Raw genomic sequence first — 21392 nt, forward strand, 5'->3', positions numbered from 1 at the left:
CTAAATGAAGAAGCTTAGCCATCTCCCTTCTTTGCTTTCATTATTCGGGAAGAAAAACCAGCCTCACCGCGTCCTTAGACAGTTCCCAAGCCCGGAGCGTGGGAACCGAGAGGGAAGACTAAGGTTAACACGGTCAATCTCTCCCTCGGAACTGTCCCCACCTAAAAAAGGCAGGCTTGCGCCATCGTGCCCAGGACCGGGGCAGGTCCAATTCAGCCACAGCCGGGTGTCTCTCCGTGGACTTCCCTGGGCCTTCCCAGGGCTACCTGATTCCCAGGCCCTTCCTTCGCTCCAAACCAGGGTGTGTGCATGTTGCCCGGGTGGTGGGGGGGCCCGCAGGTTCTGAAAAATGGTGTCCTTTCTTCCTTCCTCTTGAGGGCTACGCGGCCGCCTATCCCCGCTGCAAACAGGCCAGGCCGGGCTGGGCGCCGCTCCCGGCCCGAGCGAGGCCGCTGCCCTCTGCGGCAGACGGCGGTGCGCGCTCCCCGCTCCAGCGCCCCGGCTGCCCGGCGGCCCGCGCGCCCTCCCGGTGCAGCAGGCGGGCGCTGTGACGTTCTCGGATAAATGCCGTGTAACTGTGTAGGCGAATGGGAGCTAAAAATAAGAACGGAAAATCTATCATTAAGGTATCATTGCGCCAGCGCAGCTATTTGAAGGCTCCCATGGTCCCTGGCGCCTGCGTTTGAAGCCCGCCTTCAGGCTTCGGAGGGTATTTGCAGAAAACTCCCAGCAGCGGCTCGCCGGCCAGACCGCAGGGCGCAGGGGGTGGCGCCCGTAATTATGGCAACACTCAAAATAAAATAAAATAAACGCTCACCTCCCCCTCCACATCTCCGTCTGTATTGTCCTTAGGTCGCTGGGGAAGCCACCAGAAGTGGGGCTGGATGCTGAAATGAATGTGACCTGGACGATTACGCAAATATTAGAACTGAAAGCTCTTTCAGCTCTGTTTCGCCATCCACCTTCCTCCATCCACCACGGATTAGAAAAATAAAGTACCAGGAGGAAGCCTTTGGAGGAGAAAATGACAAATGGGACTTAACCCCAGGTCTACAGTGCGCCGCGGCGGGGCGCAAAGACGCAAACTCCCGGGACGGCGAGCCTCCGGTGTTCCACTGGGTTAAACGAAAATTGATCTGATTCGCTTTTTAACACCCGAAGGGGAGAAGAGGAGATCAGGGGAGGGAGGACAGGATTTGTTTATGCGTGTGCGTCTGTGTGTCCGGGGAGGGGGAGGAGGCGCCAAGGTGCAGCCTGCGCGCGGCTCTGCGCCTTGGCGGGCTGCGTGCGTGTGTCCCTGTCCGCGCTGCTAAAGCGGGCTCTTCGAGGGATCGGCGTCACATGACTCCGCCTGTCCCTCGCCAGCGCGCAGCTCGCCAGTCCCTCAGTTTGCCCGGCGCCAGGGGAGGGTCGGGAGGCATCTCCCGGGCCCGGGGGCTCTGCGAAGCGGGGAAGAGGTTCTGGAGGGGAATGGTACATCTGGATTCCAGCAGCCGCGGCTCGGCGCCAGATCCCGGACTGTAGAAATTTGGGGGGAGGGGAGAGCGAGAAGGAGCGAGCGAGCGCCTGAGAGAGGCAGCGCGCACGGACAGGGGCTGCCGGGTGCCGCACGGAGAAAATGTAAGCGCGTGGAGTCTAGCTGGCCTCCGAGCACCATGCAGAAGGGGATCCGGCTGAACGATGGCCACGTCGCGTCCCTGGGACTGCTGGCGCGCAAGGACGGCACGCGCAAGGGCTACCTGAGCAAGCGGAGTTCGGACAACACAAAATGGCAAACCAAGTGGTTCGCGCTGCTGCAGAACCTGCTCTTCTACTTCGAGAGCGACTCGAGCTCGCGGCCCTCGGGGCTCTACCTGCTGGAGGGCTGCGTCTGCGACCGCGCGCCCTCCCCCAAGCCTACTCTCTCGGCCAAGGAGCCGCTGGAGAAACAGGTGAGGCCAGCGCCGCGTTTGACCTCCCAGCGCCCGGGCCGCGGCCCTCGGGGCGCAGGCCCTTCCGCCGGACGAAGGCGCCCGAACTTTAGTCCCTCTGCTCGGCGCCCTCGGCGAGAAGGGAGGGTTGGCCTTAGCGGGAGGTGACCCCGCGGTGGCCAGAGGGGTCAGGGACTGCGGACAGGGAGCGGGTGTGCGCTGCGGCTGCCCTTCACCCGGCGAGCTCGGTGGGAGGCGGGCGCAGAGCTGGCGAGACGCGGAGATGCGGAGGGGGATGAGGCGCGGAGAGAGATGGGCTCCCGCGGGAGACGGAAGCAATGAATGTAGACCCACATCCAGCCAGAAATGGTGCTCCCACCTCCACTCCCACCCGGGAGAGCCCCGGACCCGGGAGGTGTAGTTCCCCGCGCTTAGGCACGGGAAGGGCGAGACGCAGGCGTGCGAGCGCCGCGGCCCCTATCTCACCGCCGCTGGGAGCGAAGAGGAGCCTGCGCTCTCTCTGCCAAGTTGGGGGGCTGCGAGGCCGCAGGGGTCGGTTAGGTGCCATCGACCGGTGGCGCACTCCCAACCGGCCCCAGGCGCAAGCAACAAACCGAAGGGTTCCAGGGACCTTTCTGGCCCGGAGCTGGGGCCAGGGCCGCTGCGGAGGCCGCGGGACAAGTGGGCGCATCTCCCCTCCTCCGCCCCCTGCGCCTCCGCCACCGCCGCAGTCGCGGCTCTAGCGCTGCTCTAGCGTTTCCGGAGTTGCGAGGCTAAAAGGCCAGGCCTGGATCTACCGGGGGCCTGGCCGGGGTGCGGGTGTGCCTTTGGTGTGGAGGGATGGAGTAGCACCTGCGGGCGCCGAGTGAGAGCACCAGACAGCGGGAGTGCAATTTTTAAGCTTGATGCACTCTCCAAAGGCATCTAGTCTGTCCCCCTCCTCTGGGAAGGTAAAGTCAAAGATAGTGGATGCTAAAATGTCACCGCTGGGAGGACCTGCGATCCATGGGGACCCAACCAGCTGGTTATTGCCTAGATGAGGACACTGAGGCCAAAAGAGAGAAATTTACTTGCCCAGTGTCATGCCAGGAGTTGAGGCCACCTTAAGGTTCTGAGAAGATAACTGAGGGCTCAAAAGCCATTATTGCAGGCAGACTGGTGGTGATTGAATTGGCTGAAATAAAAGCATCCTTGAAGTCGCCCTCCTAATGGTCGAGACAGATCTGAGCTCAGTCCCCGCAGCACATCTCTTCCTTCCATGCCCTCAGCCCAGAGGTACTGTGAGATGGTTTCGAAGGCTGAGAAAGGTGGACAGGAATATTTGAGGGTGGGTCTCTGGGGATGGCAAGCCGTATGGCAGGTAGGGGCTCCCAGATGGCAAAGCAAAGCAAAGAGCAGGCAGCTCCTTAAGCTAAAGGCACAAATGGGGCCTGGAAGACTCACCTGGGAGACCCAGACCCAGGCTAGGCCAGAGATGCTCTCTCAGCCCTTGATAACCTGCCCCTTGCCAGCCTTCCAGAACATTATCAACACTTGTTGGCCAAAGTCCACCTGTACTACCAGTGGCCTATAGCCCCAACTGGCACCCATCCTCGGCCCCCTACCCCAGAGCACAGAGCTGAGGTCCTGGGCAGGCAGGGAGAGAGGGCTGAAGGAAGCTGAGTTGTTGTTGGGCACACAGTGTGTGCTCTCAGCCCCTTGGACACAAAGCCAGAAACAGGCCTGAGACTGAATCACAGCTCTGCAACTTCCTGTCTGTGTGACCTCAGTTAACATACTAAACTTCTCTGAGCCGCTCTTTTGTAAAGAAAATGGAGGTAATAACACCTATCTTTCTGGGGTTTTGAGAACACAAATAATGTGTATGGAAGTATGCTCACAATCCATTTTAGTTTGACATGATAAATGTTAATTGAATCTGAATTATACCCACCTGGACAAGGAATAGAGGTCTAACATAAAATGTTGAAGCTGAAAGGAACCTCAGAGAGATTGTACAGCCTGCTCCTCCCATTTTACAGATAGGGAAACTGAAGAGCAGATTGGGAAGAAATTACCTACCTGTTTCTGATTCAGTGGCAGAGTCAGACCTAGAATTCACCCAATGTCTAAGAATTCCTGAAAATGAGATCTTACGTTGATTCCAGATCATTCACCTCTTGGCTCGGGTGTTGAATCTTGCTAGCAGTGGATTATGGGAGGGACAGGAGTGCAAAACCACTTGACCATGTGCACACGTGGTCTGAGCTGTTTCCCCAGAACACCAACAGTCAGAGATCCTCAAATGTGGTCACAAGAGTAGCCCTCCCGGCACAAGAGAACAGAAGAGGGTTGGGAATAGTAGGGGATGGTCTGGTGCTGCCCAGCTTATGTGCAAATTTCTGTTAAAGACGTGTGCTTTGTTTTGTACACTTATAGAGATGTTCCATTTGACTCCAGACCGAGAGTTTGGCTCGTATGGAAAAGTAGATCCTGTTCCTTTTGTCTGCACGTGTCTATAAAAACTTATATCTTTTTCTTTTCTAAACCTTTGAGTAAAATTGACGGCCTCCGCAGCTGTTCCATGTTTCTCCTTGAGGGGGAGCCCCCATTGCACCCACAGAGCACCCTCATGAGAGGCCCAGCTCCAAGCCATTCTGTGACTGGGTTTGCCTTGTAAACCACAGGAAACCTTGATTCAAAACCTGCTGGGCATGTGGCAGAGAACCCATGTTAGGAGGCCTCAAAGAGGCTATCAGTTTGGACTGGCCAACATCTAGTGAAGACTTGGTTTTAGCAGGATGTCATTTTTATCCAGGCCTAAGCAGGCAGCTTCCATCTGGAAGGGCCAGAGATGGTTTCTCAAGAAATAGAAACGAAGTCTTGGCTGGGAACCACCCGAATGACAGGGATGAGTCAGGGACAAAGCACATAGTATGTGCTCAGGAGATACTAATTGAGCTGAACTTACTGGTGTAGCTTGTCAATTCCATATTTCATGTCCTGAGGACTGACTGTGCACCAGTCCAGGCCCGGCACGGGGTCATAGGTCCAGGAAGCTGGATGTCACATTCCCCGGCCCCCAGGGAAGATTAGCACAGATAAAGATGGCACCTTACACTGTGAAGATGCTCTAATAGGATAGGATGCTCACCTTACACTGTGAAGATGCTCTAATAGGAAGGGCTCTCAGGGTGCTCTGGGAGCCCAGGCCCATCCTAACATGATGTGCTATTCTCTGGCTGCTTCTACACTGCTCTGACCGCCCCTGTGGTAGCTCTGGCCTGGAATCCCAAGGCCTCTTGAAATCGGAGGGGCACAGCTGCGCTCCTATGCTGACTGGCAGTTGTAAGCACCCCTCCACATGCTGGCCTGAGCCCTGCTTGCTCAGCCCTGACCTCCTCACCTCTGACCCTACAGCCCACACACTGAAGGCCCAGAGGCCCTGGACTTAGAATTTGGGTTCAGAGATTGACCCTTGGGGTTCTTGCCCTGCTTTGGCATGGAGTCATCCCACACTGGCTTTCCCACCCTCACTCCCAGCCCCCCGAAATAGAGCTTCCAGCCCCATCTTCTCAGTGGTGGACTTGACCAAACCAACCCCAGCACTCCCCTTACCACCCCTCCCCGCCCCAACCAGAAGGGATCAAAATGTAGACCCCAGACTCTTCCTGATTCCTGTAAAACAGAAGGGACACAGATCCCTTCAGCCGGAACCTCAGCACTGATGTGGGCAGAGGCTCCGGAAGCTGGGGGTGCCCATTAGTACCTGTTATCCACCCAGTGGATGCCTTTCCCTAGAGACAAGAGGAAGTCCCTCTCCTGGTCCTCATTCGCAGGACACATTTCTGGTTGGCCTGGTGGATACCTGTTCACAACAGCCCTAAAGCCATGAGTGTGCCCGGTTTACAGTTGAGGAAACAATCTCACCAGCACCACCCAGCAAGGCAGCAACTGAAAGGCTCTCTGGCTTTCTCTGCAGCTGCGCTGTCTTCACCACAAAGCCTGCCTGCCTGTTGCTGTAGCACATTCAGCCCTCTGGGCCAATCAGAAAAACACAAACCTGAATGTAGGGGAATAAGTGTACTCGAAAAGCAACACCCCCCCCCCACACACACACAGGGACACAGGGACGTCATGCACACACGTGGTGCCAGCAACTCAGCCCATGACCCTTGCACCTATGGAAGGGCCAGCAAGGCTGCCCCACGGTTCCAGACCAGGCCCAGCCCCGCAGGTGTGGGACCCCAGGGGTAAGTGTGTGGGGGTGCCCATCTCCCCACCCAGCCCCCAAATATTTCTAGCACTGAAATAAGGTTGAAGCAGCTCAGTAACAACGCCTTAATTAGGACAAGGAAGTACCAGGTCCCTGCCCCTCTGCCTGGCAACAGTGGGATGACGGTCAGAAGCAGACTGCACATACACAAGCCTACACTAACATCTCACTGCCATTTGTGCATGCCGTAAACATTTTGGCTCTCGGTGTGAAGCCCATGCTGGGTCTTGTGGATACAGAGAAAAATCAAACTTAATCCTTGTCTTCAAAGGGCTCACAGTGGAGAAGGGCACTCTCCCTGGACTCACTCCCACAGTAAACACCAAGTGCCAGGAATTCTCCATCCTAAGGAGTCTGGACTCTCTCCCTGCCCCTGACTTGGTTCAGGAGCTCACAGTGTCAGGCTTGATGGGTTGAACTCGCTCACATGGTCCCATCTTGCCCCATGCCCCTGCCACACAGCAAGCCACCAGAGTGAGCTTCTAAAGGGCACACCTGACCATGTACTAAGCCACTGAAAGTGTCACTGGCTCTCATTGCCTTTAGGAAAAAATGCAGATTCTCATGCATGACGTGGAGGCCCCAGCGGGCCCCAGCCTCTGCCTGCCCTGCTGACTCTGCCCCACCCTCCCATCCCCCTCCTTCCTCACCCTATGCCTGCCTCCTCTTTCCCACCTCAAGGCTTCTGCAGCAGCTGCTGCCTGGGCCTGGAATCACCCCCGACTCCCCCCAGCCTTTAGTGACCAACTTCTCCTCCTCCTAGGACCTCCTTTTAGGTCTTAGCCTAAAAGTCACCTCCTGAGGGCCTCCCCTCACCGCAGGAGCTAGAGGAGCCCCAGGTCCCTCATCACAGGCAGGGACAACCCTCTCTCCTTCATCCCCATAGCTTATCAGCTTGGGATTAATTGATGTATTTGGCTGGTGGTTTGTGAAGGGTCTTCCTTCCCCTTAGAACTAAGAGCCAGAGTGCATGTTTTACATACAATACCTCCCCTAATCATCCCAACAGCCCTGTGAGTTTATACCTGGTAACCCATTTTTGAGATGACCAAACTGAGGCTCAGAGATGGTAAGTAACTTGTTCAAGGTTACGGAGAGCATACGTGGCAAAGCTGGCATGGGAACCCAGGTCTACCTGACTCTAAAACCTGAGCTCTCCAAGCACAAACACAGCATAAAGACTTGGGCTGAGGGACTGTGTGAGTTTACCATCCTCTGCCGAGATAAATGAAAAATGAGAGAGAGAGAGAACTAGCAGCAAGCGAAATGATGCCACTTCCTCTCTGGTGACATCTGTAAAGCAGCTTTTGTTTCTGCTTGGGTGGGAACCTTGCACCTTGAATTCCAGGAGTCAAGGATAAACACCCCAAGGCAGGCATCCACACCCTGCAGTCCCGTTTCCCTGGAATCCGTGGGAGCCTGGAGCCGGCGCCCATGTGTATAGAGCCAAGAACAGGACTCAGCCCCCGATGTTTATGCAGGAGAGTTAGTGACGCGTGCACTTGAGGGGGGCCCAGAACACTGCCAACGCCCAAACACCTCCGTAAAGGCGGCTGTCGTGCAGGGAGCAGCTGGGAGCCTTGGACTCCCCCACTGCCCATCATCCGCTGCTTGGAGAGGAGGGCGCAGCCTCGACTCCCAGCTCATTCACTGAGGGGTTTCTCTGTCTCTGGCAATGACGCAGCCTTAGGTAAAAGTTGTGGGTTTGGAGCCACACAGGCTGGCTTTGGATCCTGGCTCTGTCACCTCCTACCTAGGGAAGGTCTTATTGCTCTCTGAGTGTCAGTTTCCCCGTCTGTGAGATGGAAACCGTAACACAGCCTACCCGGCAGCCCTGTTCTGAGTGTTGTACTCGATGCTATTTGTAAAGCCCTAGCGTAGCACCGTAGGTCCGATCAATTCATGGTAGCTGTTGTGGCTTCAGCTTTCACCTTTAGGACAAGGCTCTTCCTGCATGAAGCAATGACCCAGATCACCTGGGTCTCTGGCAGGTTTGAAGTGAGTCAACACGGAGCCCTGACCCTGGATATAAAGGTAGGATGGTAAATCTTATCTCAAATAACCTATGGGTTTCTGAGAATGTCTGAGCAAGCATGCCCCTGAAAGAGAAAAAATGGCTGCAGCAGCTTCCTTCATCCCTGGCAGCCACACCTTCACCCAGCCCCATTGATTTCACCTCCTAAATCTCTTTCAGACCATCCACTTTTATCCCTCTCTTCCTCCAAGGCTCTAGTCCAGACAGCCATCATCTCTTGTCTGGACTTAGGTGGGGGCCTCCTAACAGGTATACTGGTCAGCATGAGTGGCGTCATGCTGCAGTAACAACCAAGCCCCAGATCTCCATGAACATGACAGAGGTTTATTTCTTGCTCATGCTTTAGGTCCCATGCGGTTGGCAGGAGGGCACTGCTCATTGTGATCGCTCAGGGACCCCGCCTGATGGAGATTCATCCTGACACTTGCCTTCACAGCCGCCACAGCCAAGGGCAGAGAATGTGGCAGATCTCTCCCTGGCTCTTAAAGCGCCCCCCGGAAGTGACCCATGCTGACCACATGACCACAAGGCAGGTCATGTGGCTTCAGTTCAGCAGTGGTGGGGACGTGCAGACCCACCACGTGCCTGAAAGCAGGGCTCTAGAGATGCTGGGAGAACTGTCTCCCTGCATCCACTGCGTCCCGCCATCCCCGTGCCTCTCCGCAGCCAGACCACTTTCCAAAATGCAGATCTGATCATCACACACACACACACACACACACACACACACACACACACACACACACTCGAGTAGCTGAGGAGAAAGGCAAAGGCGCCGTCTTGATGGGTTTAATGACAGAAAGCAGAATCTGTGCTCACACTTACAGGGGCATCTCCTTCCGGCCTGGGGGCATCAGGGAGACTCCACCAAGAAAGGCACAAGTAAGACAGGAAATGTAGGTTGCAGGGTAGGCAGAGCTGGCCCCTAAGGCCTGTGTGCAGGCTACAGAGCGCAGTGGAGAGCCAGCCCAGGTCTCTCCGCTAGAGACGGACTGCTGTGATCTCTGTGCTGGAGAGATCACGGCAGGGTGAGGAGAGACAGAAGGATGACCCATCTGGTGGCAGGAGGTCAGGTCGGAGGAGGCTGTAGAACTGAGCAGTAAAAGGGGCCTGAATTGGGGGAGTGCCGAGCACTGAAGGTCCCCCCTCCACTCCCATCCCAGCCGGTCACTGTGTCACCATGTCACTGAAACCTGGGCTTGCGCTGTGCTACAAAAACCATCCCTAGCTCCTGCATGCCCAGGATGCACCCCACAGCCTCTGGGGCTTCCCACCTCCTGGGCTCTGTGGGCAGCGGCAGGGAGTGTCAAGTTCTCATCCCTTGAAAGCACCAGGCACTGTCCTACCATACCTTCTCCTCCAGCCACCACTCAGATAGAGCACCTTTGCAGCTTACAGATTACAAAGTCCTTTTCAGGCTTAGCATTTCCCATAACCACCAAAGTAACGCTGCTGTTACTGCAGTTCTACACAGGGGAGAGAGAATCCCCATTTGGCAGATAAAGCTCAGATAGAGGGAGCTCATCTCCCAACAGATACCTGAGTGTCTGTGTTGTGCCAGACCCTGAGCTGTCACTGCTAATAAATGTCAGCCCTCCTTGTTCTAGATTGTTCAGGTCAGTGGACATCCAGGCCAACTGTTAAATTCAGCAATTTATACTTAAAGAGCAGATCTTACGAATCCAGCAAGGCTAATGCAACTTCTTTGCCCTGAAAAAAAGAGAATTCTTTTCAAGAAGATACTTCCTAGTTGAATTTTGATTTTTTTTTTCGACTTGGAAAATCTAACTCAGACCTTAAAATAAAATTCATTTTAGAAGAGTGAATGAATAAATTTTTAGCAACCTTAGCCAGTGTTCCAGAAACCCATCTAGAAATTCAGACAAGCTTGATCTAGATTGACTTTTCCTCTGTCAGACTATACGAGTAAAATATAACCAACTTTATTTAATTCTCTTAGACTCTTAGCCGCACTCAAGAAATGAGTGAAGTGGTTTGGAAGCACCTCGTCAATCACGCAGCATTCTCTGCCTGCCCACTCGCCTTGCCCCGAGCCTGCTGCTGCACTTTTACCCTCTTTCTCCCGCAAGGGGCCTTACCTGCCCTCCGGCCACAGTGGTTGTCACCTGGGTTCCCCTCACCCCTGGTCAGATCCACAGGCTTTGGGGACCTGGGGGAAGGGCTGGTGTTCTCAAAGGAAAGCCCATATGGTGTGGGCACAGGTGAGGAGAGGCAAGTAAGTAATTACATCTGAGAACTTCCTGGTAGCCTGGACAGAAAAGGGAAACAAGCTGGTTATGGGACACCCATTGCCTCCTGGAAAGACGTGGTGCACTTCCTCAAGCAAGATCGCTTGTATATCCAGGGGCTTTCATAAGGGGGACCAGTGGGGAAGTGATGACGATCTCCAGGGCAGAATCACTGCAAAAACAGGGGCCCACCCCATCAGTGGCTCCCGTGGGCTCTCAGGGCAGGCTAAGCATGTTTGGTGGAGATCACTCTCCAGGACGCTGCACCGCTGGGGTCCAAAAGAGGAGTGTCCTGGTGACCAGGAGTGCAGGGTGCAGGTTGGAGAACCTGGGGAGTGGATGGCCGGCTGGGCCTCTCAAACAGCCACTGCCTTTTATTTTAAAATTTTAGAATTGGGACTTCCTTGGAGGTCCAGTGTTTAAAACTCCACGCTCTCAATGCCAGGGGCACAGGTTGGATCCCTGGTCAGGGAACTAAGATCTCCATATGCCATGTGGCATGGCCAAAAATAAATAAATAAATAGGTAGATAAAATTTTAGAATTGATAATATATTACGATGGTTCGACATTCAGAAGTTACAAAGAAGTGTACACTGACAATGCTCGTTTCTGTTGCTACCCCAGCAATCCAGTTCTCCTCTCCAAAGGATTTTTTTTTTTTTTTTTTTTTTGCGGTACGCGGGCCTCTCACTGTTGTGGCTTCTCCCGTTGCGGAGCACAGGCTCCGGACGTGCAGGCCCAGCGGCCATGGCTCATGGGCCCAGCCGCTCCGCGGCATGTGAGATCTTCCCGGACCGGGGCACGAACCCGCATCCCCTGCATCGGCAGGCGGACTCTCAATCAACCACTGCGCCACCAGGGAAGCCCCTCTCCAAAGGATTTTGATGTTACCAGTTGCTTATGCCTTCTTCCAGAGACATTATATATGCAAATATATGCAAAGATGTATAGATCTATGGCCATATATATGCACATCTGTATAATTATACAAGTGGTAACGTACTACAAACACTATTCTATACCTGTTTTTCTCACTATATTGTGGAGATAGTTCTCTATAAGTATATGGATCGTCCTCATCTTTTTTTACAGCTGCATAGTATTCCACTGTATGGATGTGCTGTAGTTTATTTAGCTAATCTCCTCTTGAGGGACATTTGGGTAATTTATAGTCTTTTTTTTTTTCTTTTCTTTTTTTTTTTTTTTTGCGGTATGCGGGCCTCTCACTGTCGTGGCCTCTCCCGTTGCGAAGCACAGGCTCCGGACGCGCAGGCCCAGCGGCCATGGCTCACGGGCCCAGCCGCTCCGCGGCATATGGGATCCTCCCAGATCGGGGCACGAACCCGTATCCCCTGCATCGGCAGGCGGACTCTCAACCACTGCGCCACCAGGGAGGCCCTATAGTCTTTTTAAAATTACAAACAGAGCTTCAATTAATAAACACCTTTGTGCATAGGTCATTTCTAACAGCAGGTGAAAGGCAGACATGTCCAGACTGGAATTCATTCCTTCTTTCAATGAATGTTTAGAGAGGCTGTTGGTGGGAGGGGGAAGGGCAGGCTTGTTGACTTGTGACGACAGATTGAAAGGTGTTCGTGCAGGACCAGCCAAGCACGACATCTGTGGCTGTGGCTCATGGGGTCTGGAGTAATGTACATGGAAACGGACCATTCAGCAGCAGAAGCTTGGAGGATGACACAGTCCCCCAGGCCGCTGGTCAAGCACTGCCTAGTTCAAGGCTGACTCTGGGAGGGAGGGCTCTTCAGCTCTGACATTCCTGTCTCTTCTCCCACCTCTGTTCCTGTCCCCAGGGGGTAGGCAGGGAGTAGAAGCAAGCGAATGATAAGGTGTCCAGGAGGTCAGTCCCTGGCAGCAGCTCTCAGCCCTGGGACTCTTAGGAGCCCATAGGAGACCGGGGTCTGAGACAGGCGCTCATCCCCGGGTCAGAGCAGAGGTCACGGTGCAGTAACCAGGCCCTGGGAAGGCCAAGACTTGAGAACCCAGAGGCAGAGGTCGGTGAAGCAAGGCCACTCAGAGCAGGGGGGAAGAATGTCATGAAGTGGGGTGTCCAGACCCTGTGTGGAGCCACACCAGCTGAGCCACAGCCATAGGGCAGGATAGGTAGGTCTTTTCTGGATTGGTGTGGGAGCACCAGTGGGCCTGCTCGAAGCCAATACTTCTGTTGAGCAGGGCCATTTGGGACATACTGTGCCCAGTGAAGCCCCTCTGCGTGGCCAGCATGAGGCTGGTGCAGCCAGAGCGGGGAGGGAGCAGTGCTGAGAACTGTGCACGGTGCTGCAGAAGCCCTGAGAGAGGGCAGAACACACTCCCAGGGTGGCCCGGCCCAGGTAAGAGTGGGATCTCTCCTGTGAGAGCCAGAGAGCAGACAGGCTTCCCCTGGGATCTCAGCGGTGAGAGGTGGACAGGGACCTCAGGTGATGGGGAGCCTGGATGGATAGCCCCTTATAGAGGGAGAGATGGACTCCAGCCAGAGCATCTACACACACGCGGGCGCGCGCACACACACACACACACACACACACACACCGCTAAGGCCCCTTCAGGTTCCCTCTGGCACTGTCCCCTCTGCACTGGGACTTCGGGAGCATCGGACACAGAGGACTGCCAGGCCAGGGCCATCTGGGACTGTGGTCCCAAAGATGGACCAGGAGGAAGGAGCCAGGACCCAGTGGGGGAGAAGCTGACCCTGCCTGACCAGGCCACCAGAGTGGACCTACTAAGTGGAAGGGGTGGGGTTGACCCAGAGTGATGACATCCATCCTGCAGCTGACCCCAGCCCACCTCCCTCTTGGAGGAGACAGCAAGCAGGGGCCCAGACAGGACAGTGGGTCTGGATTCTGGTCAAACAGGGTGAATCAGAGGGGGCAAGACCAGGGGCAGGGAGACCAGAGGGGGGCAGTTTAATGGCCCGGGTGGGAGATGAGGAAGCCTGGAAGCAAGCACGGCAGTGAGGATGGCAGAAGGCAGAGTTCCAGAGATATCCAGAGCAGAGACCCTGGTGACCAATTGAATATCAGAAATGAGAAAGAAATAGGAGCTGAAGGTGATGGAAGGAATGCCCCAAACTGCTGATTCCTAATCATCCTTCGATCTTGGCACAGCTATGACTCCAGTTTCTGAGCCTCTCCCATGCCTCCTGTGTGTGTGCATGTGCATATGGATTGGTTTGGTTTGGTTTTTTTGAGGGGGGTTAGTTTAAAACAACAGAAATTTATTCTCTCACAGCTCCAGAGGCTAAAAGTCTGAAACCAAGATGCCTGCAGGGCCATGGTCCCTCTGAAGTCTCGAGGGAAGAATCTTCCCTTGCCTCTCCTAGCTCCTGATGGCTGCCAGCAGTCCTTGGTGTTCCTTGCCTTGTAGATGCATCTCTCCAGTCTCGCCTCCCTCTTCACGTGGCTTTCTCCCCTGTGTGTCTGTGTCCACATTTCCCTCTTTTTATGTATTAAGGCCTCTTCTTATTAATCTGGTATGACTTCATCTTACCTTGATTACATCTGTAAAGACCCTATTTTCAAAGAAGGTCTTTTTCTTAAAGTTGTGTTCGAGTAGAGTTCATTTACAATGTTGTGTTAGTTTCAGGTGTACAGCAAAGTGAGTCAGTTACACATATACATATATCCACTCTTTTTTAGATTCTTTTTCCTTATAGGCCATTACAGAGTATTGGGTAGAGTTCCCTGTGCTATACAGTAGGTCCTTGTTGGTTATCTCTTTTATACATAGTAGTGTGTATATGTCAATCCCAGTCTCCCAATTTATCCCCCCGCAACCTGTCCCCCCTTGTAACCATAAGTTTGTTTCCTACATCTGTGACTCTGTTTCTATTTTGTAAACAGGTTCATTTATACCATTTTTTTTAGATTCCACATATTTTCACATAAGGTCTTCTTGACAGATTCTGACAAACATGAATGTTAGGGGGAACACTATTTGTACACACGCATGTGAATGCACATGTATGTGGTTTTCCTAGTAATTGTCCACTGATAGGTTGATTAGACCCATCTCTTGGACTTTGCAAATGATTCAGTTAGTTTAAAAACCATCATGAGCCCTTTTATGGACCAGGAGCTTTCACAACATCATCTGTTCTACAGAACCCTGTGAGATGGGTAATAGCTTCCCCTTTTTGTGAAAGAGAAAATAAGTCCACAGAAGTGAAGAGACACACTGGAGACACCGAAGCTAAATAATAAATAATAAATTTAAACCCAGGCGATTCCAAAGCCTGGCATGTGCCACAACTCCAGGGTCCCGAAGTCCCCGGAACACTGGTTTTCTGGAATGTTGGTAGATCTTCCCAAAAATGAAAACAAAAGTGTTCCATGGTGGGATAAGTTCTGGAAGAAGTTCCTACATTGCAGGACTGTTCAGTGCCTTTATGAGGTGAGTGGGCCTCCTCTCCCTGAAGAGATATAAGCCTCGTTCATGAAAAGCCAGTGCCCACACCCTTCCAGCCAGCTCACCTGCCCAGGCCTGAGAAGCAGATTCAATGCCACCTACTTTATGGCTTTTGCTATTAATCAATTAATGAATAAGCTGGGCTCGCATGCCATGCTGACAAATGCATTCAGTCACCCATTCAGCAAATGAAGGCTATTCCACGCCCAGGCCGAGGAACAGTGCCAGGCTCTGGGGATATTCTTGATCAGGAATCATTTATTTGAAAAGAACAGGAGCCCATTCAAAGCAGCTTAAGGTTTTTGCTTAAGGAGGACTCTTAGAATAGTTACAGTGATAATTAATGAAACCCAAGGAGAAAACATGTGTCTGGGTCTCCAAGGCCTGGACCAGGAGCCATGTCTCCGCCCCACCTTCCCCAACTCCCACTCTAGTTACCAGGTCTCCCATCTCCGCTTTTCTCTGAGACACTTCCACTTCCTTCTTTGTCATTTGTACTTAGAGTTCAGCACACACAGCTCATTCATTTGGTCTGTCTGTGTCACTTCCAAATAACTGGGAACTCCTGGCTGCATAGTATCTATGGCGGCTCCAGGCATCGGCTCCAGGACCGTGCATCTCTAGGAGAACATGGGGGGATGGGGGGAGGGGAAGAGGTGCTTCTGCTGCAGACATTGCTCCCTCTTAGGGGTTCCCAGCACTGGGTGAACACTGGAACCAACTGGGGGGCTTTGAAAAATACCAGTGCCTGAATCGTGTTCTCTCCCTGTTCCCCTTCTCCCACGTTCTGCTTTAATGTGTCTGAGAAGGGGGCTCAAGCATCCGTGTTTTCTTAGATTCCCAGGTATCCCTAATGTGCAGCCCAGATTGAGACTCTCTGCTGTGGTAGGAAAGACAGTAAAAAGTCATTACAGAACTTCCTTGATGGTCCAGTGGTTAAGACTCTGAGCTTCCATTGCAGGGGGCGCGGGTTCCATCCCTGGTCGGGGAATGAAGATCCCGCATGCCACTCGGCATCCCAGAAGCAGGGAAAAAAGTAAATCATTACAAGTGGATAATGGCTTTGATGTGGAAGGTCGGGGGCAGCACATCTGACAGTTTAGAAGGAGCAGAAAGAGATACACTAAGACCCGATGATGTGGAGTGCCCGTACCCTGCAGGAAGCATTCAGCACCGTGGGCTTTCGTGTGTGTCGTTGATTACCACGAGGTGGACAGTGTCTGGGTTATAGAGGGGACTTAAACATATGGGTTGAATTCACGAATGAGATATCATTCAGGTAGAGAGTTAAAGGTGGGGAGAACTTGATTTTTCATGACTGAGGCCACTTGTGTGTAGCTGACCAAGGCAAGTGTTAGTGTCATGCCCATTGGCCAGAGGGAGATGCAGAGGTTGCCCAGAATCCCTGGCTCTGAGCAGCAGAGCCAGACCCAGACCCGGCTATTGGGACTTCCACCTAGCTGTGTTGGGTCTTTGTTTCTGTGCGAGGGCTTTCTCTAGTTGCGGCAAGCGGGGGCCACTCTTCATCGCGGTGCGCGGGCCTCTCACTGTTGCGGCCTCTCTTGTTGCGGAGCACAGGCTCCAGATGCGCAGGCTCAGTAGTTGCGGCTCACAGGCCTCGTTGCTCCGCGGCCTGTGGGATCTTCCCAGACCAGGGCTTGAACCCGTGTCCCTTGCATTAGCAGGCAGATTCTCAACCACTGCACCACCAGGGAAGCCCCTCCTCCACCTTTTGTAGGGTGACCAAGCATCCCGGTTTGCTCGGGACTGTCTTGGTCTTAGCGCTGTAAGTCCTGTGCCCGCGGAAACACCTCAGTCCCAGGCAAACTGGGATGGTTGGTCACCGTACCTGTCAGTGGTTTCCCAATGTTCTCCGTCCTGTGGAGGTGCCGCAGCCCTGCCAGCCGGCTGGGACTGGCAGGGGGCAAGGGGAAGGCCAAGCAGGCAGGGTTCCAAGCCTACCTCCCCAGCCCGCAGAGGCTCAGGTCTGCTTTAGCTGTCCTAGATAGAAGTTTATTACCATACAGGCACTTGGGACTTTGGAAACAAAGGCCCATCCTGAGGCAGGAGGGGACGTAGATCCAGCCCACACAGGCATGGGGCAGCAGCTGTCTGTTAGTGGTCAGGAGATACAGGGCAGGGAGGGGGCATCCTGGGGACCAGGCCTGAGCTGCAGCCCAGGATCTCAGCCTGGTGAGGCCCCAGTTCTAAGGATAGTACCTCGAACCCAGGTGAGGCCACAGGTGTGCTTCTAGAACATTTCCTCCAGCCAAGATAAGGACCCGAACGTGACTCTGGTCTCGGCACAACCCCAGGTGTGATTTCTGAGTCCCTTCCTAGGAGTTTGGTAGTCACAGGTGTAGTTTCTGGATCCATCCCTCTTAACCTGCTGAGGCCTCAGGTGAAGGTCTAGACCAGCGAGTGGCTCTCCACCTTGACCACACATTCGGATCACCAAGGGATGCACAGGCCACACCCAGACTAGTGACAGCAGAGCCCAATGTACAGTCAGGGTTGAGACCCACTGGTGGAGATACTTAGCAGCCCAGGTGAAGCCCCAGGCTCTGCCCTGAACCTGGTACGGCTCCTGGAGTAGTTTGGGATCGTTCTAGGGGTCTGATTTTGATGCTTAGAGCGTTTAGGGATCCATCTTGGGACTCCTGGTGGAGCCCCAGGTCAAGGTATCCATCTCTCACTTCAGGTCTATGGAAGCTCTGTGGAGGCCCCAGGTGGAGTTCTGGGCCCATCCCTGCAGCCCTGGTGAGGCTCCAGGAGTAATTTCACCAAGTCTTGCTTCTTCTTTCATGAAGCCAGGGATGGTCCATTGGTGGTTTCTGCTTCTGTTGCATTTCCAGATATGTTCCAGCAACTCTAGTTGGGCCTGTCAGGATTCCACATTTGAAATGTGGGTTCCCGGAGGAGGCCCCTGGGTTTATTTCTGAATTTATCCCACATCCTTGATCACATATAGTGTGTGAGTCCTAATCCTGTCAGTGTCCCAGGGAGGCCTCAGACGTGGCTCTGTCTTGACTGGAGAGTTCTAGAGTGCCCCAGGGCTGATACCAGAACAATGTTTCTGTTCTGCAGAGGGGTCCAGCCAGCACCCACATGAACCCATACGGTCACATCATTTTGGCAAACGTGGCTAAGCTCTTGTCCCATGGTCATGCTGAGGCCCATGTATTGTTCTCAGTGAGTCCGTCAGACTCTGAGAAGCTTTGAGGGAGTTCTGGTTGGGCAGAATGCCCAAGGTGTGGTCCTGGTCTCATCACAGCAGCTCTAGTGGCCCCAGTTTGAGCCTGGTGTCCACTCTGCCACTCTGCAGTGGCCCACCTCTGGCCTCGGGACATCCTTGTAACTCTGGGAAAGCCCAGGGGTGGTTCAGCTTTCAAGGGTGACCTGGGGTCTGTCAGAGCTCTGATCGAACACCAGCTGAGGTTATGGGGCTGTCTCAAGAGCTCTGATGGTACCCAGGGTCACTGTTGGTCCTTAGAAATGATGAATATTGATAGCATTTCACCAGAACCCCCAGAAACACCCCATTCACCTGCTAGACCACAGCCTTGTGAGATCCTCAGGCAGTTGCTGGCAGTGGAGCTCCAAGATCTGAGTGGACGGGAGGTACCCAGGGAACATATGTTATTCCGGGTCCTCTTCTTTCCAGCCATGTGGGCTCAGGCAAGTGGCTTGACTTTTCTGCACCTCAGGTTCCTCTGCAGTAAACAGATAATACCTGTTCCACCTGGTGAATATGGGAATAAATGAGATCACGGGAAACAAGCATCTGCATGTTCACCATCTCTTGAGAGATGGGGAAAGTGCTTAGGTGGCCACCGCAGCTCCGGCTTTCACCTGCTCCCTCGCAGGGGGAGGACAGCCAGTTATTTGCTTCCTAGGAAAAAAGTGAGAGACATTGACTCTGTAAAACACACACACACACACACACACTTCTGGCTGCCACCAAGAACGACAATTAACAGAAAGACAGTCATGTCAGCGGAAGCTAAAAACAAGTTTACGTGCCTCATGCTGCTGTCCCCCGCTGCCTGGGCCCCGAGGGACAGAGGGACAAGGGACAGCGCCCACTGACACAAGACCGCACCATGGCCTGCGGTGCATCTTCTGAATGGGCAGGCCTCGGGGGCCCTCTCTGCACCTCACTGACTGCCTCTCTCCTAGTTTCACCAGGACCAGACCCAGGAGGCCTCCGCACGTGGGGCCCCCAGCACTTTGCCTGTGCACCCTCTCTCTGGCTGAGTCTGCTTCCAGCTTTCCTCTCCGCCCCAAGTCTGACACCCCCGACCCCTGTCTGCAGCCCGCAGAGACGTGGCCTACAGGCACACAGCGTCTGCATGTCCACCCCCCACCCCTGACCCCCTGACACCTGCCCTTTATCCTGCCCATGCCTCCCCCAGTCTATGGCATCCCCACCCACCTAGTTGCTCCGGCCGGAAACCTGGGCTTTCTGCTCTCCTCCACCCCATCCCGCCACTCAGCTCCACCACCCAGGCCCCGCCCCCTGCCCAGCCTCCTCCCTAACCCCACTGCACGGGCCCTCCTACCCCCAAGCACGCTGTGTGCTCTCGATGTCCATGCTCCCCCCACGTTCTTCCATCAACTGAAATAAAACATGGACCAACCAACGCCTCATCCTCTGGGAAGGCCTTCTGCTTTCCCTGGGCTGAATCAGTGCTGGCTTTCTCTGGGCCCCTTTTTCTTACCTCCATGACAGTAGTGATCGTTGCACTGCGTTCATTATAGCAAACACTTGTGCTTACTAGATTTCGGGCATTGTTCTAAGAGCTTTACACGTGTTCATTCATAGAACGATATCACAGATGTGTGTGTCTCGTTGGCCCTTCTGCTTCCCTGGGAGCTCGGGCAGCAGACCCCACCTTTGACCAGCTCTAAGTCGGTCACCTGCACCCAACACGAGCTGGCTTCCAGTGGGCTCTGCTCGGGTCTATCTGCTCATTGCTCTAACTCCAGGACCTAGAAGAGTGTGTTGAAACATTTGTGTGGAGTGAATTAAATGCATGCTGCCCTGAATTGATACCCAGTCCCCAAAGGGGATGTTCTCTTGGTGTGTTTTCTCTGCCTTTCTCCCAGCATACCTGATGGTTTAAAACTGGCTTTTTTTGCAGTTTGTTGGCAAATAAGACTTTGTGGGGTTTGCTTCCTTCTTACAATAGCCTAAGCATAGGTTCTGTTCCATGGTACAAAGCCTGCCTTAATAGAGAGTTTGAAACCGCTAAATAGAATGGCATTCCGATGATCACGAATAATGAATCCTTGCCTAGCAGATGTGGCAATGAGTGCTTTGCAAAACAGCCAGGTTGTTAACAGGAGACGCTGCCGGTTCCGTGCCGATCGCCCTGGTAATTGGAGCTGTCTTCTTCTTGGTGCAGCATTATTTCACGGTTAACTTCAGCCACGAGAACCAGAAAGCCTTGGAGCTGAGGACAGAGGACGCCAGGGATTGTGACGAGTGGGTGGCAGCCATCGCTCACGCCAGGTATGTCTCGCCCACCCAAAGGCCCCGTCCTGAGCAGACTCAATCCCCAGGAGGGGAAGGCATGGAGGAGGAGGAGATGGGGGGAGGATGGAAGCTGTAAGAAGGGCATCTTGACAGGCCCACCCTTAGAGCCCCGGAGCTCTGGGACGTGCCTCGCTGGGGTGCACAAGGAACCAAGGGCCCTGAGGAGCAGTGTTACAGCCTCCTGCCCCCTTCAACCAGATGAGCTCCTTTTTTCATACCAGGAGAACCAAGTACAATTTGGTTGGATTACAGGGCTTTATAGCCACCAAAGGCTAAGACCACCAGGGTTCTAACCCGGATGCTGCAGGAATGGACTAGTCCTGTCTTTTCTCTGGGCCTTGGTTTTCTCATCTGTAAACTGAAATTCTGTAAACCTCTCTGAGCTTGGATGTTCAGGGCTTCTAGACCTGCTCTTCCCGTCATTCCCAGCAATGTGTACCCCTCTCTGGAGGGATTCACTGGGCCAGGTGGGGAGAAAAGCAAAAGGAGAGTGTATGCTGCAGAGAAAATGGGGGCTCCAACTGCGTTGAGTCCTCCTGGGTCTTGGGGAAATGATGGGCTTGTGGGCTGGGGTGTGGCCCCCAAGGTAACAATCCCCTGGCAGAGCTAAGTACTGTCACGGGGGATGGACACCCAGACTCACTGCTTTGAGCAATAGATCTTTCTGGCTGAGTGGATAATGGTGTGTTCCTGTGTCTACTTTCCGGTAAAATGTAAGCTCCTCCGGGCAGGGCCTAAGTATGATTCTTTGCATCCCCAGGGCCTTATAAAGATATAGACAAGTTCTCAGCAGTGTAGATGGGAAGAATGCAAGGATGAATGAATGGATAGAGGTTGGATGTTGAGTTTATATGTGGAAGATGAATGATGGATGAATAGAGGGTAAATGAATGATAAATGGATGAGTGTTGAAAGTATATGTGAAGGACGGATGGATGGATGGATGGATGATAAATCAATGATGAATGTTGATGGGTAGA

The 21392-nt window shown here is 53.6% G+C and overlaps 1 protein-coding gene across 2 annotated transcripts in view; it reads left to right on the forward strand.

Annotated features, from left to right (window-relative positions):
- Positions 1-1331: 1331 nt before the first annotated feature.
- Positions 1332-21392, forward strand: part of RASGRF1 (Ras protein specific guanine nucleotide releasing factor 1) — a 105562-nt gene continuing 85501 nt past the window's right edge. For both annotated transcript variants that reach the window (XM_060095378.1, XM_060095379.1), the window contains exons 1-2: positions 1332-1931; positions 20282-20388. In XM_060095378.1, coding sequence (XP_059951361.1) covers positions 1656-1931; positions 20282-20388 — 383 coding nt within the window. In that variant the 5' untranslated portion in view covers positions 1332-1655. The remainder of the gene's footprint in view (positions 1932-20281; positions 20389-21392) is intronic.

This window comes from Mesoplodon densirostris, chromosome 4 (assembly GCF_025265405.1).
Source record: "Mesoplodon densirostris isolate mMesDen1 chromosome 4, mMesDen1 primary haplotype, whole genome shotgun sequence".
NCBI lineage: Eukaryota > Metazoa > Chordata > Mammalia > Artiodactyla > Ziphiidae > Mesoplodon > Mesoplodon densirostris.